Source organism: Astatotilapia calliptera, chromosome 1 (genome assembly GCF_900246225.1).
Source record: "Astatotilapia calliptera chromosome 1, fAstCal1.2, whole genome shotgun sequence".
Lineage (NCBI taxonomy): Eukaryota > Metazoa > Chordata > Actinopteri > Cichliformes > Cichlidae > Astatotilapia > Astatotilapia calliptera.
The window spans coordinates 9,493,456-9,513,906 of NC_039302.1; the positions used below are offsets into that span (position 1 = coordinate 9,493,456).

The 20,451-nt window shown below is 40.6% G+C and overlaps 1 protein-coding gene across 1 annotated transcript in view; it reads right to left on the bottom strand.

Moving 5' to 3' along the window:
- Window positions 1-1,983: 1,983 nt before the first annotated feature.
- The window catches only part of adamts7 (a disintegrin-like and metallopeptidase (reprolysin type) with thrombospondin type 1 motif, 7), an 89,340-nt gene continuing 70,872 nt past the window's right edge, over window positions 1,984-20,451 (bottom strand). The window contains exons 21-24 of the mRNA XM_026162719.1: window positions 17,801-17,974; window positions 16,706-16,852; window positions 15,887-16,049; window positions 1,984-2,432 (exon numbers count right to left, since the gene is read on the bottom strand). Of these exons, the coding sequence (XP_026018504.1) occupies window positions 2,290-2,432; window positions 15,887-16,049; window positions 16,706-16,852; window positions 17,801-17,974 (627 nt within the window). The 3' untranslated portion in view covers window positions 1,984-2,289. The remainder of the gene's footprint in view (window positions 2,433-15,886; window positions 16,050-16,705; window positions 16,853-17,800; window positions 17,975-20,451) is intronic.

Below are 20,451 nucleotides of genomic sequence, written 5' to 3' on the forward strand. Positions count from 1 at the left end.
AATATGCACCACTTATTTTTTCTTTATGACATCTGTACCACTTCATGCTGTATGTAAAACCACAGTGAGAGCTATATCCTGTCGGTTCTAACGTGTACAGTCTCCGTTGCTGTCCAAAAAATTAAAGCACTGTACCAGCCATAAAGATACAATAAATGAGTGGTTTGTCTATCCGGTTGTTCAGTCTGACGTCACTAGCCGTGTCTGGGTCTAAACTCCGCTGCAGGTCCATATATCAAACGATCACCATGGCATTACTGAGAGTTGAAAAACTGTCTAAAGTCTTTCATCTGTAATAAAATGATCAGCGTTCTGCTCTACCAGGTGTAACAATTGAGTATAACATCCAGGCATCCATGAAAACGGAATTTATGACATTTAACGGAGTTAGAAGTTAGCAGGGAGTTAGCTCGCTAGCTTCTATCTAAATACAATATAGCATGTCCTGACTGCGGGGTTTTGGAAACAAATTAAAACGTACAGCTCTGTTATCACTTCCAACATAAATGAAGACAGAAAACTAAACAGCAGTGACGTTTGTAGGGTTACTGAAGTTTGGCTAGCTGGTATATCAGCAACACAGGGGCACCACAGGGGACTGTCCTCTCCCCCTTCCTCTTCACCCTCTACACCACAGACTTCAGCCACTGCACAGAGACATGCCATCTTCAGAAGTTTTCTGATGACTCTGCGGTGGTTGGATGCATCAGCATGGATGATGAGACAGAGTACCGGGCTGTGGTCGACTCCTTTGTCACGTGGTGTGAGCAGAATCATCTGCAGCTCAACGTGGCAAAGACCAAGGAACTGATCGTGGACTTCAGGAAGACCAGGAAACACTTGACCCCTGTTTCAATCCAGGGGGTCAGTGTTGACATTGTGGAGGACTATAAATACCTTGGAGTACACATTGACAATAAACTGGACTGGGCTAAAAACACCACAGCACTTTACAGGAAGGGCCAGAGTCGTCTCTATTTTTTGAGGCGACTGAGGTCCTTCAACATCTGCCAGAAAATGCTGAGGATTTTCTATGAGTCTGTGGTGGCCAGTGCGATCCTCTATGCTGTTGCATGCTGGGGGAGCAGGCTGAGGGTCGCAGATGCCAACAGACTTAATAAACTGATCCGTAAGGCCAGCAATGTTGTGGGGATGGAGCTGGACTCCCTCAAGGTGGTGTCGGAGAGGCGGATGCTGTCCAAGATAAAGACAATGTTGGATAACACCTCCCACCCACTCCATGACATGTTGGTCAGTCACAGGAGCTCATTCAATGAGAGACTGAGATTACCGAAAAGCACCACTGAACGACACAGGAAATCATTCCTGCCTGTGGCCATCTCCCTGTACAACGCATCCACTTAACACACTGTTTGCTGCTACAGCTACACATGTTTCTTTTCCAACTATTTATTTATGAGTGACTTATGTATGTATGTATGTATATATATGTATATATTGTACTATTCTTAGTTAGCGTATTGTCTGTCTTGTCTTAATGTTGGTTTAAAATGGAGCACTGTAACAAAAAATAATTTCCCCCAGGGATCAATAAAGTATTCTGATTCTGATATAATGATGTGCTACGTGACCGCTAGCGACACAGCTATGTTAGCATAATATAAACAAGCTAACTTTTTTTCGACTCGATAAAAGTTAACGTGAGTGTTCTCGGTGGTCAGGAACAAATGTAATCGCATGGCAGGATGCTGTAAAAGGACCAAACTTCAGCCAGGAGAACAACTGAGATAATCCATCCACAATACGAGGTTAGTCATTCATATACTGCTGCATGGGCTGGGCTGTAGTTACATCCTAAGGTTTTAAAAACTGAGCTTAAATAAATGATTAGCGGTAATAAAAGCCGAGGGAGGTCAACAGTGATCACTGACTGTTTTAGGAGCTTTTTGAGATCAAATAGAAGAAAATACATAACATTAAACATGTTAACAACACAAAAGCCATATTAAACGCAGACTACTTTAGACCCGGAAGTAGGATTCGTCGCGTCATCACTGAACAACCGGATATCTAAAAATGCATCATACTGCTGGCTACATTGATTGGATACTCCCATGTCTAATGTAACAAAGAAATGTGCAGCAAACAAATATTTACAATCTCGCTACTTTGCTTGTTCAATTTCATCAGCACAAACATGCAGAGTCCAGGTGTGTGTAAGATTCATAACCAGTCCGTAGTTCAGAAAAAGGGCTCAGATTGTTGACTTTTAATGATGATTAGATTACATCACTCAGTGGTACAATCAGTGTGCTTGTGAGCTGCACCTTAGCTGCGAGGGCTGCTGAAGTGGGAGTGCTGGCTGCAGGATTTACAGCACTGTGCTTGTACGTTGGGGAGGTGGCAACGGCCGAGCCATCGAAGTGTCTGACAAAAACGAAATGTCAGCCGATCGTGGAGACAGACTGTTCCTGTGTAGGTGAGAAGCAAACAGAGGTCACACACGCAAAGGTTAAATACAGACCTCATTCGGGACACACAAAGTCACATTTACTGACAATTCAACAAGCTGATATATAAGTAAGCAAGACCCCCTGAAATGACACATAGAGTGGATACAAAAGGGGATTAATAAAAGGAATCAGTAATTTTAATTTGTTCTTAAGTACAGGAGAAATAGTTTAACCTCGATTCTGAACTCAGAAGTATAAAACACGAACCAGAGCTCTTTGAGAAAGAAATGTGGAGATGAAATCAACTAGCGGCGTCGTGTGATCTCGTAAATGCCTGCTTTTAAGCATCAAAAGCACAATAAGTGTATTAAGGCAACTCTTAACACTAACGTGGGACTTCAAGTAAAAACACAGCTTTATGTCTACTTAGGAAAATTAACTTTTTTTCAGCTCCAGATGTAATTATTGCCTAGCATTAGTCCGTGCTTTCGTAAGCATATTTCTAATATATTTAAAGACTGGGATCACATTTTCCACAAAACAATCGGACTTTGAGGTGTCTGAGATGTAAGCTGATAAATCCTGAAAGAATGTTAAAAAAAAACATCAGTGTTGTCAATCCAAACTAATGGTCTTTTTATGCTGGAGAAATAGTTGATCAGCGGTACTCATGTGCCCCTTTATTAACACTAATTCTAGTGCTCAGTGTTGCTGTTGCATTGTCTTCATTTGTTTTAGACAAATTAAGACTTTCCTGTGACTGTGCTAAAGTACTTCTTGCACCAGACCCTTAGATATTCTAGACCCAGTGCATATTGTCAGAAATTCTTATTTCATCCACCAGCAAGGCACCCTTGTACCATTTCCTACATTTTGTTTCTGTCTACTCTCTATATCTATATCCTGTCCAAAAAAGGCTAAAAATGCCCCCAAAATAAAAGACTGGGATTGTTTGTGACTGAATGTGGTTAAGTTGGCAATTATATCCCATTTGCTATGTGATAAAACAGCAGTTAGCTTTGATAGAGAAACTTTCTAAATCTGCTTCCATCTACATATACAGAAATTCATCACACAAAATCCCTCCGCAGTGATGTAGCTGCTGGAGGATGGCAGGTAAATGCGCCTCTGTTTAATGACACTTTCATATAGAAATCTAGCCCGAACACAACGCTAACTAATGCCCCTATCGAGATGCAGACTGACTCAGATTGATTGCAACATTTTGACAATCTGTCTGTGTTTATAAATTAGAAGCTGAGCTCCATTTCATGTGATGACATCTAACGACTTTGTATAAGCAGGAAAAAAAAATAAAGATGGATCTCACACAATGGAGCTGTATTAAGCACAGAGTTAGCATGGAAAGGAAGAACATTGACCAAAAAAAGGAATGTGTTTACCTACTTTAGCCTGTGAAGAAAGCTTTAAAGTGATAAATGGACCGGCATTTGCATAACAGATTTCTACTGCTAGTATGCACTGAAAGCACTTTTATAATGCAAGTTACACTTGATTGTTGTGCGCACACGGTCATACCAGTGGATGCATGGGTAACATTTTTTAAGAGCATCTGAGGAGCTGGGTTTTTTCTGCCTACCCTCCTTTTTTAAACACCCACCACTGCTGAAAAAATATTAAGGAAGAGAGGGACGAAAAAAGAAAAGCAGAAAGAAAACAGCCCACACACCGCTGCTGAAATCTCCGTTTTGGTGGTTAATATCAACATTTTGGAGCAACAAAGGCAACTATTAATGGCTTAAACAGACAAAAATATTTCAGTGCTGTAGATCCTCCGCCTTTGAGCCCATCCCCTCAATCGAGATGACTACAGAGGGAAAGCAGATGTTAAAGGCAAATGTGAAAGGGGGGAAAATGGTGTTAGATAAAAATCACCATTCACTCAATATATTTTTATATATCGAGGTGGCCTATCAAGATAAAAATGTTACTTTTTCTTAACAACACACTGTACTAGTCTGTACTCTAAATATGGTTATACTATTTAAACATTTTCTCTGCATAATATAAACCTAAACCCACCGCTCGAGGTTCTCAAAACTCCTCTATGTAGAATTTGCAATGTCACTCAGTTCAGTTCACAGCTGCCTCTCAGTGCACAGTATTTCCTGTTTACTGCGCCTCTCTTTCTATTCCTCTTTCTGTAAAGAATAATAAACAACAAAAGAGAAGAGTGGGACTATGGGACTCTTCAGTTATATGTATTTTTTCACGGTCTGTGAATGCAGGCTTTGGTTGGATGACAGTCTGCAGTGGATGTGTCTCTGCATCTGTGAGCTACTATCTATAAACTGTACAGACATAGATATTCTAGAAATATATTTATATTATAAAGCTAGTGACAAATAAAAAGATAAAAATGAAAATAAGAGTTGAATGACCTAAAATATATAGAACTAAAACATTTCACATATAATAAATAAATGGAATAAAAGTTGGTATTTTTTTATTATTATCACTTTATTAAACAGTGAAAGTTAACAACAGTTTTGCATAATGTAGCAAAAGCAACGTTCTGAATCTGTTGGACTTTAAATGACAAACTTTCTTTCACCACTGACAAACAGCTATTTGTTTAAATTAGTTTGGGGTAATTATGTTTTTGACACTTATGGGAGAATTAGAGCCAAGCTGGGAAAAAAGATTATCTTTTAAATTTCATTTGCATATTAATTTCAGTTCTCAGTTTTCATTTATTTAGGGCTTTTTCTGTGCACTTTGTCAAGGACTCACTCTTGTTTAGCTCTGAAAGAGATGCCTGCCAAAAACAACATTATGTGACAAGTGAAAGTGAACCAGAACACTAGTTATGCCTTCAATATTGTCATTTTCTACAGTACTAGTGCAGTTGCAGTTACACTGAGATTGTGTGTGGATATTTTACATTCTCGCGGCCGCCTGACCTCCCACATCTTCTCATTACCAAACACCCGCTGAGTCTGAAGTAAATCTGATGAACGAGCGATTACAGTTCTCTCTGTAACACCACCGATGATGTCGATGTCACAGCACAAGAGATTTTGATGACGATGCCTGATTGCATTGGACTCCCAGGAACATAAAAAATAGTTTTTATTCAAATGCCATAAAGTTTGAAACACATGAGGGAACCGTTGTCCTACATTGTGATTTCAAATTGAAGACTTTTTTTCCTCTCACGTCAAATGAAGAAACGGAAAATGTTTCTGCTTGGTCTGTGGAGTTCAACGGCAGCTGGAGAATCGTTTCATGTTTTTGTGGCCTCCAAACTCCTCCACTGGTGAATGATATACCATTTCAGTAAAGTATGCATGCTCTCTGAGGGGCATGTGGGCTGCTAGTTTGCAGATGAAATTGAGGAGCGGACCCCACTCCCACGCCCTGCCCCATATATGGCACTTATCTATTATGTACTCCAAGTTTCGGTATTTGGATTTTAATTTTCAGTAAAATATGACAGATATTATGAAACCAAGACAGATACTTTTGCATGCAAAAAGTTATATGAAAACTTCATTAGTATCCTGCATTAACTCTGTGCTTTGGGAATGTTTGTCTGCAGACAGACGCTTAGACTGTATGTAGGTCATGCATCTGCTTGACCTCCCACTATTCTCCCTGTGGCCTTTCCCAGACAACATGCACAGACTGCAGAACTTATGTCACAATGTTGCTGTGCTGGCCTACCAAATCCCTCTGCCCTGCCCTGAAGATACAACAAACAGCAAACAGCACATGTCTACTGAAGCAACAGTCCAGCATTACTTCAAAATGAACTCGAGACTGACAGATCCCCATCCAAAGACCAGCACCCTCTTATTTACCTAACATTATAATTGTTGCTGCCGTCATAGGCAACTCTCGCATTTAAGTTCATTTTATTAGATAGTTAAGGTTAAAACAATAAGTAGGTGAAATAATAAATAAATAGTAATTCATGTTTTGTTGATTAGATTTATATGTTTAAATGTGTTATTTGTGCTAACTGTGCAATTAGGATGGAACCTTTTCTATAGTTCCGTCTGTTGTTGCAAAGAGGGCTTTTTTTTGGCTGTCACACTCAGCAAGCTAATTAAGAGAAGAGCCGCGAGGTTTGCACGTCTACAGAAAGTTATAAGAGAGTGCTTTTTTGGAACTCCCCACGATGTAAAGATGAAAGTTTATTCCCTTTGAGTGAGGCCAATGAGATAAATGTTTTATTTTGTTTATTATCGTTGTATGTAAATACGCGAGTGTTGCGTGATATTCCAGTGCAATTACCGCAGTTTGAGGTGTAATGTGTACTTTATTGATCATTTTGTTGGAATGTCTCATCAGATATAACACTTAAGGACTTTATTAAGAATATTCATTTAAGTTTGTATTTCTTTTAGTTCTGATGGCATTCTATCGGCTGTGGTGGACATCATTACATGTTGAGGCATGTCGCAGAATCCTCCTGTCCAAAATAAATGTCAGGTTAAACGCAAAGAACAAGTTGAGCTTTAATAAGACTCGAGGGGAGTAACAATAATAGCTAATCTCTCTGAAAGAAGTGGTGTGCCATTTAAACAGACAAACAAAACCACAAGAAATATAACCTGCAGGCTGTCAATACTTAATGAAAACAAAGCGGCAATTAATGTTTATGCTTACAAAAAGTAAATGAAAGAAAAATCTCCAGGTTTAAGTGTAAATTATGATCCTACTTCAGGCTACACTCATACCTTGAAGTGGGCCTAATATCTTGGGTTGCTTTGAAGTTGTGATCGTGCAAAGCACAAATGCAATTCACTTATGACAACATGACAATAAATAAATAAATAAAGTCAAGATGGGAGAAGTGTCTTAAAAAATTGGCAAAACTGTGTCACTGACTCCGTGCTAGATCTAGATTTCACAGAAAAATATCTATTTCTAGCACATCATCAATCTGCTGCCACTTTTATCAACAAGAGCACAGTGAACCCTGAGAGGCTGACAGAAGAATGTTTGAAATTAAAATGTAAATAAGCTGTTTAATAACCAGCAGATTACCCGTAAAAGTACACTATAGATGGCATATATGGAACTTAAATAAATAAATAAATGGGGAAAAAAAGTACATGTGTAAGTTTTTGATGCATCACATACAGGTTTCTAATGTTCTGCTTACAGGTAACGTTCATTTTAATGCTATACTGTGGAGGTAAACACAGACGACACGAGAGCTCTCGATAAACACTGCTCGTTTATTACTCATCACCACAGAACTGAACACTTTCCCTCCAAAACACAGCAACAACACTTCCTGAGAACTGGGTGTGAGTGGAGCCCTCCAGTGGTCCACCACAATACGTCTGTTTTGTGAGGGCATATCCTCGAGGATTTTTTAAGCTACTTCTGACAGTACTTGATGAGCCCATACAATCTGGTTGACCTCACCAAAATTAGACTTGAGATGTATAGCGAGTTCAGTAACAAAAACCTGACATATTCAATAAAAGAAAAAAACAGTAAAAAAAGTAAAATTTGATTATTGACGTCCAAGGAAAACATCCATATTAATTCTGCAGTCAGAGTTCATGATCAGGACTTCAGAGCCTCTGCTGTGGTTAAGGTTGTGTGTGTGTGTGTGTGTGTGTGTGTGTGTGTGTGTGTGTGTGGGGGGGGGGGGGGTACGGTAGACTGAGCTCTTAAAGAGAGCATAATTAACAAATCCAAAGGGAGAAAATGCCACGCTGATTTTGTCCCAACGAATGCATCCCTGCTTCTAAAACACGTGTAATGTCCATGTGAAGGATGACCTCGCATCAATTTCATCTCATCTTGGTGAGAAGCACCCACTGCTTCCTAGTAGGATATTAATGACACACAGCCTCGGTAAATTGTCTGGCATACAGGACTCAAAATATATCTTGGTTTCACGCAGCTCCACACATGTTTTTACACGTTTTTATGCCACAGCACAGCGCATTCACAGTGAAAGTCAAAGGGGTTTTTTTCTTCTTCATCTTCCACTCCACGTCTCATCGGATTTTAATTAGAGAAGCTTTTGGAAATCATGAACTGAAATCAATCATGAAAAAAAAAAGGGTTTGATTTTTTGGTTTGATTAGACCGTCTGTTAAAATATCACAGTGATAAATTGACATGAATCCAGATTTCGTAAAATTTCAGATGGCTTGTTGTCTAATTCATATCTGAAAAGGTTCCCGTGCTTCCCCATCACTGACCACGCGAACGCACACCACACCTTTGAATTTGTGGCTGGAATTTAATGATCGTAAATCTTATCTTAAGAGATAAAATATATAGATCACTGAAACGCGTCTCCTCCATCGCTTTACATTTCTGTCACGCCTGGTCCCCTGTTAGCAAGAAATGTTTATGATCTATGTCCAGTTTATATTTGTGATCACTCTCGCTGAATGGCACTGAATTAATACCCGTCTCTAAGCTCTGATGTGGAGTGATACTTCAAGTGATTAGACAGGAGAACTGCTTTATGTCACAAGAAATGGGCTCATTTGAACAGATGCAAAAACAGTGGTGCAAGGTCAGACTTAAATCCATTAAAATCTATTATACTGCACACTCCGAATATTTTTTTTGTTCATCATCTTCAGTATTTCCTTCAATATCATCTGTTTAAAAAGGTCATGATTCAAGCTTTGCTGCTTTTATGTTTCCTTGGTGATCCTAATAATTGTTTACAATAACATCCTTTAATGTCATATTTAAAAAAATATCATAAGTCAACATTTAAAGTGTAGTATCATTAGGTTTTCTCCACTTCATGTTAGCTAGCACACAATGAGTCACTGGTTTTAGTTTGATATGCTATAATTACACCCTGATAACGACTGTGTTTAGTCTGTTCCTTCCCATTCCATGCAAGGCCACCTGGGTTGGCTGGAAGACTGTTTACTGTCTCAGCTGAACTCTGGACACGTACACACATACATATACACTGATATGCACACACTCATCCCCACTACCTTTCCAAACGCCTTCGATGCTTATTCCCTTCCGATGCTGCATCCTTTACCCACCCCTGTTGCTTGTCATGTGTTTCTTTGGTGTATTAAGAGTTTTTTCATGTGCTTTGTGCAGAGGTGTTTTTTTCTGTTCTCAAACTGATCTCCCTGCTGGAGCTCAGTCTGGGGGGAGTTATTTTTTTCTCCTTATCTTTCCTCGTGTGGTGCATTTTCCATTGTTGTACCTCTCTGACCTGTCTTCCCCATGTGATGTTTTGTGTAATGTATGTATGGTCGGAGGGTAAGATGGCGCCGCCATTGCGTGCAATAGGTCGGCAGCCTTATGAAATTTCCCCTTGTGGGACTAATAAAGGTATATCAATCAATCATGTGCGCTAGGAGCTGAGATGTTCCTGCTCTGTACTCCAACACCCTGACAGGGCATTAATCAGCTCAAACAGGCTTTATTGACAACAGGGAGGAAAAAATAACCTTTGCCACCATCTGATTACCTTATTCCAATGAAAATCCACAAACACATTATTGACTGTAACTGAGGGTGAAACACAAAGCTAACATGGCCAAATATTTGCTGCCACGTTACACAAGCCTCAAATATTTATCATTACACTTTTACTCCTCTGTGCTCTCAAAATGTCAGCAAAGATGGCATTCAGACTCCAACAGGCTGCCCTCTGAAGAACACTGTGATTTCATTTCTGATATATACAGCAGAAATGCCAAAGAACTGAATAGTTGGGAGTGAGAGAACCACTTATGTTATAAAACGGCTGCTATACCTCACTCTGTGTAGGTGACCTTCGTCTACAATCACCTACAGTAATGAGAGGCTATTGTAGAGCCAGAATGTACTTAATAAAAAAGATCGAAAGTGAAAACTTTGATCCAACAAGAATGAGTAAAAAAAAAAAAAAGATGATGCACAGCCAGCAATTCTCCAGTTTTGAATGGAAGCTTTGAATGTAAATATCTCCTTCTTGGCTTCGTTTGAAAAGGAAGTTTCAGTTCATCTTGTGCGTGCCCGGTTAACAAAGAAGGCCTTTCAGGCTAACGTACTCAGTCTTTCCACTTATTTTGTGATGTGGCACCATTAAAGAAACGCTGATAGATCCTCTGTTGCAATGGTTTTTTGTAGATTTGCTTCGATATCACCTTGTATATCGAATGTAGCATCATGTAGCATCATGATGCTAACGGAGTCGTGGCTAACATCGCTAACTCCGGACACAAGCGTGACACTACCGGGATTCCAGCTGCTGCGAGCGGACAGGACCAGAGACAGCGGTAAGAGGAAAGGAGGGGGACTGGCAGTTTTTGTGAACGACAGATGGTGTAACCCTGGGCACATCACTGTAAAAGAGCAACTCTGCAGCAGAGACATTGAGCTGTTAGCCGTTAGCATGCGTCCGTACTACCTGCCCCGGGAGTTCTCGCATGTTATCGCGATAACAGCGTATGTCCCCCCCTCGGCCAACGCGGATGCAGCCTGTGACTCTCTCCACTCTGTGGTCAGCAGACTGCAAACACAATCACCGAGAGCCCTTCTCATAATATCAGGGGACTTCAATCATGCCTCACTGGACTCCACACTGCCCACCTTCACCCAGTATAGAAGAAGAAGAAGAAAGAAGAAAATGTGTACATTATTGTACTTTATTGAGCCCCGTGGGGAAATTGCTGACCTGTGCCTGCCTGTGACCTGCCTGTGACCTGCCCAACCAGAGTCAATAAAACACTGGACTTACTGTATGCCAATGCAGAAGAGGCATACAGTTCATCACCTCTCCCTCCCCTGGGCAGATCTGATCACAACCTGGTGCACCTTGTCCCTGTGTATGAGCCCTTAGTGCGCAGGGAGCCACCAGCCACCCGCACAGTACAGAGATGGTCAGAGGAGAGCGAGGAGGCTCTTAAGGATTGTTTTGAGTCAACTGTGTGGGAGGTGATTTGTGATGACCACGGTGAGGACATCGACAGCCTTACTACATGCATTACTGACTATATAAACTTCTGTGTGGATAACACTGTACCTACCAGGACTGTACGGTGTTTCTCCAACAACAAACCTTGGATTACCCCAGAAATTAAAACCGTCCTCAAGCAGAAGAGGAGGGCCTTCAAATCCAGAGACAAAGAGGAGTTGAAAAGGGTGCAGAGAGAGCTGAGGGGACTGATAAGGAATGGGAAGGAGAGCTACAGGCAGAAGATGGAGAACCAGCTTCAACAAAACAACGTTGGTGAAGTCTGGAGAGGCCTCAGAACCATCTCGGGCCACAAACAGCAGAACTCTCTGCCTCGGAGGGATGTGAGATGGGCAAATGAACTGAATCATTTCTTCAACAGATTTGACTCAGCCATGAGGCAGTCTGCAACATCGGCTGCAGACTCACCCACCCCCACTGCTGCTGTTCCACCTCAGACACTTCACACCTCCTCTATTCACCCTGCTCACTCCCCCCCACCCCCAACAACAGCATCCAATACACACTCAACACAAGGCTCCAGCCTGTCTCTCTCAACCACCCAGGTTAGGAGGGAACTGTGGAGGATTAATGGCAAGAAGGCAGCGGGTCCAGATGGCATCAGCTCGAGGGTCGTCAGGTCCTGCGCGGACCAACTGTGTGGGGTGATGGAGCACCTCTTCAACCTGAGCCTGAGGTTGGGAAGAGTCCCACAGCTCTGGAAAACCTCCTGTGTTGTACCAGTGCCAAAGACTTCACGCCCCAAGGACCTCAACAGCTACAGGCCGGTGGCTCTGACATCCCACCTGATGAAGACCCTGGAGCGGTTGGTCCTGGCTCAGCTTCGGCGCCTAATAAGCTCATCACTGGACCCACTTCAGTTTGCCTACCAGCCTGGCATTGGAGCGGATGATGCCGTCATTCACCTCCTACATCGTTCCCTCGCTCACCTGGAGACCGCTGGAAGCACTGTGAGAATCATGTTCTTTGATTTCTCCAGTGCCTTCAACACCATTCTTCCCTTGGTTCTAAAGGACAAGCTGGTGAACTCTGGAGTGGACCATCACCTCACTACCTGGATCCTGGACTTGAGGTAGTCCAGGATCCAGGTAGTGAGGTGATGGTCCACTCCAGTGAGGAGTGAGGTGAGGTGACCGACCACAGTATGTGAGGACTCAGGGCTGTGTGTCGGACAGGGTCGTCTGCAGTACGGGGGCCCCACAGGGAACGGTTCTGGCTCCGTTCCTCTTCACCATCTACACTGCAGACTTCTCCCACAATTCCACCCAGTGCTTCCTGCAGAAGTTCTCTGATGACTCTGCAATAGTCGGCCTCATCACTGATGGGGACGACAAGGAGTACAGAGGTCTGACCCAAGACTTTGTGGACTGGTGCCAGCTGAACTACCTCCAGATCAACGCCAGTAAAACCAAGGAACTGGTGGTAGACTTCCGCAGGCACAAACATTCTCCACTGCAACCACTGAACATCCAAGGTATGGACATTGAGGCTGTGGACAGCTACAGGTACCTTGGTGTTCATCTGAACAATAAACTGGACTGGACTCATAACTCAGACGCCCTCTACAGGAAAGGGCAGAGCAGGCTGTACCTGCTGCGGAGACTCAGGTCGTTTGGAGTGGAGGGCCCACTCCTGAAGAAATTCTATGACTCTGTTGTGGCTTCTGCTATCTTTTATGGCGTGGTCTGCTGGGGCGGCAGCATCTCTGCTGGGGACAGGAAGAGACTGAACAGGGTGATCCGAAGGGCCAGCTCTGTTCTAGGATGCCCTCTGGACCCAGTGGAGGTGGTGAGTGACAGGAGAACGGCGGCTAAGCTGTCATCCCTGATGGACAACATCTCCCACCCCATGCAGCAGACTGTGACAGCACTGAGCAGCTCCTTCAGTGGGAGACTGCGGCACCCACGGTGTGGGACGGAGAGATTTCGCAGGTCTTTCCTCCCCACTGCTGTCAGACTCCATAATAAAGACTTTAACTGATCAAGCACACACATCCATACATATGCAATAATACTAAGTGCAATAATCCTTTCTGTCATCGTTGTATTTTTACTCAGTTGTATATAGTATTTGTATTTGTATTCTATTTTTATCTTATTGTATATTTATTTTATTTTATTCTACTGTGTATAGTATTTTATTTTATTCTATTCTGTACAGTTGTGTACTGTATTTATTCTTGTTGTATTCTAGTTTTTGCCTCATAACTTTTGCACTGTCCACTTCCTGCTGTGACAAAACAAATTTCCCACGTGTGGGACTAATAAAGGTTATCTTATCTTATCTTATCTTATATTATTTTGTACTATAAATAACAATTGTAATTGAATTTTATTATTATTTTCATCACTATTTTGATGGCACAATACAGGTGGGAAATTGAGCCAGCTATCTAGCCACGCAAGGCTCAACTGCGAGAAACAGACATCACATAAAACTAAGTCACCCACATCACTGGGTTTGTTTTCTTTTAACCCCTTATGCATTTTGTTCCGCCTTAATGTCACTGGAGATTATGTCGGAATTACAATCTTAACTCATGCTGAAGCTCCACGTAATTGCCATTTTAACCAGTACCCTCACACCCAGAAGAAGAAGCAGTGGTGGATGCTAGATTTGAATTTCATGTAAATTACACATTATTTCTGTCTGATCACGTGTTGCATATGAGTTTGTTCTGTCACAATACATGACGCAGACCTACATTTTGCCATTTGGCGTGCAACTACTGTAAAAAAGCTGATTGGTTCAGCTGGAACAAGAGAATCGTTGCTTTGGAGCGCTTTTAAAAAAAATCATAATATGACATTTTGAGTAATTTAACATGTTTAGAACCAATTATTTGCTATCAAACACAAAAGGAAACACACCAAAAAACAACCCACATCTACTTCTTAATCAGTTTCCTCTACTTATTTAAAATATCAGATTAGCTCGGGACTGGAGCCGATCACACAAAGATATTTAATGGCTGCAGGACATTGGCAGTGTGTTTTGATCATTCTTAGTTAATATTTCTTTTGTTCATCATCTTCAGTATTTCCTTCAATATCATCTGTTTAAAAAGGTCATGACTGAAGCTTTGTTGCTTTTATGTTTCCTTAGTGATCCTAATCATTGTTTACAATAACATCCTTTAATGTCATATTTAAAAAAATATCATAAGTCAACATTTAAAGTGTAGTATCATTAGGTTTTCTCCACTTCATGTTAGCTAGCACACAATGAGTCACTGGTTTTAGTTTGATATGCTGTAATCACGTGCACTACTCAATAAACCAGTACTATGCTAATAAAAAAAAGGAGCTGAGATTTGATGTTCCTGCTCTGTACTCCAGCACCCTGACAGGGCATTAATCAGCTCAAACAGGCTTAAAATTGAATTAACACTGACATATAATATTTAGGGAAGGTTTAAAAAAAAATCCTGTCTTAGTGAGAACAACTACACTTGCTGGCAGCAGCAAAATATAAATCTGTTAATCCTCACAATCTTTTTAATTTAATCTTTTTAATTGAACCGTCTGCAACAGGCGCGCAACAGTCTTTAAGTGCTCTTTGTAATCATTGATTATCACAATAATTCTGTTAGTGTGTTACATAAATAGAGGATTAGCTGGATAATCATTATAATAAACATAAACACACATTATGCAACACTTAATTCCAAAATAGTTGGGGCACCGTGTAAAATGTAAATGGCAACAAATGGATGATTTGGAAACCTCCTGAGAGCAAATTTTAATCACAATCGAAAACATGGTTAAAGTGAGACATTTTACTATTTCATACATAATTTCAGCTCATTTTGAATTTGGCAGTAATATGTCCCAACAGGGTTCACTATGCAGGTTAAACCTTTATTGTGCAGACAAGCAGCCAAAGGTGAACACAATCCAGAAATGCTGTCGTCTTCTCTAGAAAACCATTCTGTCATTAGTTATTTTTATGTTTTTACACTTTTTTAAATTCTGAAAACATGGATGGAAAGAGACCATCTGGCTTGTTCTCAGGCAACAGTCCCTATGACATTTGCAGTTTACAAAAGGGCCATCAGTGCTAAAAGGTATATAACGGCTTTAGAGGAAAATATCCTCCATAATGTCTTTTTCCAGGGAAGGCTGTGTGCGTTTAAGCTAGACAAAGCTAAACAAAAGTGCCTGCTGCAGCTATCGTGGCACGGCTTGGCAGCAGAAGACTCCAGATTCGGAGCATCATGATACAAATAATACGACAAAGAAGACACGGGACTGTTTAGCAGCAAGAATCCTCTATCAAACAAGAGTGGACCAACATTCATCTCCAAAACTCCAGCAGCTGGTCTCCACAGCTCCCAGATGTTTACAGACTGAGGGGAGATGCTTAAAATGGCACATCTTCTTAATTTAAACACTGACTGTTTTATATGTTGTACTGTGGACAACATATAAGATTCGGCTTTTATTTACATTTTTTACAGCGTCCCAACTTTTGTGGAATTGGGGAAATATTTAACCAAATAACCATATTTTTTCCTTTCGAACGTACTCACCAGGCTGTACGCTCTCACACTCTTGCGTGTTACACTTTCGGGTGCTCTCAGGCGGTGGCTCGTGGTGACATTGAGCTTGATCAACTTCTCCATCTGTCTCAGCCCTGGTGTCAACACATTTAATAAGTCGATGCTGCACTCCAACTCCGCAAGAAGTTGAACACTGCAAGAAGAGAGGGAAACAATTTTAATGTGTTTTAAAGGCAAGTAAAACAATGTTTATCTTGTACAATAATATCAGTGTTCCCCAAACTCTTCTCCGAGTTTATGATTGACAATTAAGGGCCACATTTCAACTGACACCAGTTAGACTATTACAAGACGTGCAGAACTGCTTCAGCTGTCAGTTAGGAGGATAGTATATTTTTGACATTCTCAATCTAAAAGGTGAATCTGAGAGGCTACACTGCCTCAGCGCTCCTGATTGGCCCCGATTGACTGATTCTGACCTTACTGATTCTCCCTAAACTCTACTCAAACACTTGTGCTCATGTGGGTGTCTCATGAAATCCCCTGAAAGATTCTGGTCGTGTGACCAGGTTACATTGGCAATACACCGTGAATAGTCTGCAATGAACTCTTTTATAGGATTGCAATTTTTGTTTAAGGATTTCTACTTCAGGAAAAAAAACAAAAAAACGCTGTATGAAATGAAGTATGAAATATCCATGATAGCAGGATGGACATCAAATTATTTTGTAGCCTTCTATGCAAGGTAATCATGATCCTTTCGTACCTCAAGCAATAATGCTTCATCAACGACAGGGATGTTCTCGTGATTTTGGTTTTTAAATGCAATCAACAATGCCTTCGTAGTACCTGTCCCCATGATCCGGTAAGCCACTGAGCACAAGGATGGCTATTACATGACTGGATGGTGCTGGGCTCGTGGTCTCTGTCGCATTGATCCTCCTCTGGACAGGTGACGATACGCTGCTGCTGACCTCCTCCGCACACCTCAGAGCACTGAACAACCCAGAGCACAACAGCAAACACATGGAGGCTGTAAATCTCAGTGTTTAGGTTGACTGATTGATTCTGTGGATTTCAGACATTAAACAAATCCAAGGGGATGTTGAAAAATCCACAAAACACAGCACCGAATTTTAAAAAAGAACAGTAATCCCCCCCATCAAAAACACCGAGTACAACAAAAATAATTTGATGGCTTAAGTAAAAATTGAAAATAGATTCCATAAATACGCCACAGCCTGACACCTATAAGGCTCTTTGGTTTTCAGCATCTAGATGTGTAACCACAGCCTTTCATAGCATTGTTAAAAGAAAATAAAACATCACGGCTGTGTTACTGGCACAACACACCTACACCAAATCATGACAGCCATGTGGACGCACCTCTATTATCTGTCAACTATATTGAGGAGCATGGCCATATTGTACAAGTAATAGAAGCTCTGCTCTTATACTTTGAAGTGTAAAGCCTTACAGCCTTGACTGAGATGACTGCAAAGCTTAGACGCAAGAAGAAATTTAAATTCAACAAGGAGTTACTACAGATGACATTTAATGCCCTTTTTTCCCTCTAAACTTTCCAAGAAGCTAATTTTTTAAAATTGATTTGATAAAAATTTAATTGTGGAGGCTTCTTCGACATTGATAAGCCATTAACTGTGACCATTTTTGTTACGTAAAGATTATCAGGTAAACCACTTAAAAGAACAAAGTCTTTGTCTTTAACCCTGCAGCCAAAGTCATATTCTTGAGTGCAGGCAATTATAGACAAACACAGTGTGTCTACCAGCTGACTCTTTCAGATTTTTTCTTTTTTTCCACTACAATGATAAAATCTAATGTTGCATTGCCTTCAATTTTATTGAATTGAGAAATTTTATCTGTGTATACAGAACTGCTTTTCATCACAAAGTCACTAACCCTTTGTTTTATATTACTGACCTGACCCCAGGAGGAGGTGTACCATTCAAGACATGGCTGAAGGTTACAGGGCATCGTTGTTTGGGGCCTGGAGGACATGGCTCGGCAGTGGAAAGGTCGAAGGGGTCTTTGGTCCCTCAGGTCAAAGCACTGAACCTCCCGCAGTTTAATGCCGCCTTCACAATTCTTGGAGCACTGTGAAAACACATGGCCCAACAATTAGAGACAGAGTAGTCTTCTGGCACATGCGAATTTGACCACGTGTTTTTTGTACCAGCAGACTTGCTGCAGTTTCTCTACATTTAAAGGCCTTTAAGCCAAACTGTTGTCTTTTCCACTTTTTGTTCATCTTTTTTCTGTTGTGCCTGAAAGAGCACATGCCAGTAAGCAGTAACTATGTGTTGTGTTGAGCTTACCAGTAATAGTTTTGTGTAACAGTTGAGAAACGGCTGCAATTTCAGCGTGTTAGCCCATTTTCAATGTAATGTTAGCCTTGAGCTAACTGCTAGATACCTGGGGCAAATATTCAGTAAAGTTTTCGGGATATGTTTTGTGTTTAGGTGAGATGTGCATGAAGTTTAATGACTCAGTGTTTGATATTGTAAAAGCAAGTCAATGACATCATAAATATAACGTGTTGTTTTTTTCTTTCTGTATCACAGTGCTTCTGACAGTAAACACTTAAAACGTACCAGCTGACTCCTGGATGCGGACTTGTTGTTAGAAATCAGCTTCACACCTTAGTGAAGGCAGAAAAGGCACAACTTCACTTACTTCCAAGGTCTGCAAAGAGCAGAAAGTCTAAAGAGGATGAATCATCAGCAACACTTTCAGTATAAAGGGCAGCTTTATTGTCTTGCTCTTTATTAGCTTGTAGCCTTCATTAGGGTAACCCATGAATATAAAGAAGCTTATTTGCAATGTGATTTTAATGTGTTTTTTCCACCCCAGAAAGCTGGTATCTAGTCAGGTTAGTCAATGAATGGCTTTAAAAATGGATTACCAGCAATTCTTGTTGCCTTTAATTTAGTATAACTTAAACCAGATGATCAGAAGTGTATTAATCCATGAAATCTTTAAACAAGCACAACTTTCTTCTCATTGCCCAACCTGTCCAAAAAGGCACAACTTTAACCTATCACTCTCAGTTTTACACAGAGAGCTGGAAACAAGAAGATTTAACACAAACAAAATGATGGTTTTCTTCTGCCTTTTGTACCATTTCCATATGGTGCTCGTTTTCTTACCCAAATCTGCGTTTACAGAACTACACAACTCGATTTCTTCCGTTGTATGGAACAGGTCCATTGCAAAAATATTTTCACATCACTCGTTTCTCTAGTGCTGGTTTAGCTTATTGGGTTGGACAGACGACCCATAAGTATACATGCATTGGTCTTTCTTCTGTCTTCTACCCCATTACAACAGAGTCAAACTGTCTCTGTATGTATTATTGTAGGGTCTACCTTACAATATAAAGTGCCTTGAGGCGACTGTTGTTGTGATTTGGCGAAATATAAATACAATTGAATTGAATTGAATTGAATTGGGCACAGAAACAATGGTCTAGCTCTTTTTTAAGAAATCTTTTTGTAAAATGAACACTCGTGTTTACTTGAGGCAGATTTATTTATGAATTGTTTTTTTATAAATATTTTATAAATTAGCAGTTTTCTTAGTAAGCATTTCAGGCTCCAATATCTAACAGCCAGTAATGATATAGATGAAAAACTTGGTTTACTTCTATGAAAAGGTAATATGTCTAAAGTCTGCACTAAGATTGAGAGTATGAATCCATCCTCATGGGGAAAAACAAAGGTGCCATGGCAACAGGATCTAACACTGACCTCCCCGGGGAATGTTTTCATATTTCTCTTTGCATTAAACAAAGTCCGATTCAGTTTAAATTGGTACATCATTTGCACTGGTCAACGGTGAAACTTGTAAAAAAACATATCCTAATGTTACCCCAGCATGTTTACATTGCCACGAAGCTCCAGCTACTGTAGCTCATATGTTTTGGGACTTTGGAATTTTTGAAGATTTTCTTTCAAAGCCCTGTCATTTTTGTGCAGAAAAAAATAACACTGTACATACATCTTCATTTTCAAGGTCTCTTTTTTTAGAGCTCATGGTTCCTGCAGCACAACCAAAAACAATCGCTTTTGCATCTTTATTGGCCTGAAAACATTTTCTCTCTGACAAACCTCCATCTTTCAACATGTGGATGAAAGAAACCCTTTCTGTGACTTTTCATGGAATGTGTAAAAAAAGAAAAGGCGGCAAATCACAATGCAATGATGTTTATTCCTTCCATAAATGTATACTAGCTTTATCTTATTCATATCCACCTCCATGTATTATATCAAAGCTGTTTTCTTTTTCTTTCCATCGTGTATCTGTAATCCCAGGGGGTGGGGAACATTGCATCGGTTTGTTTGTTTGTTATTGAAAAACTATAAAATACGACTGCAAAAAAATAAGTCTACAGCCACGTCAGAGTCTGCATGAGGCTGAGTAAACACGACACTGAGCTCAATGCAAACAAAACATCAAAATGCCAACATGCCCACATTTATTACACCATGCATAATGTTAGCTGTTGTCCAACTTTGAACTAGAATATCAGACACAAAGCTTTGACTTGCAAATCCAGTCGGAGATATTAGAGT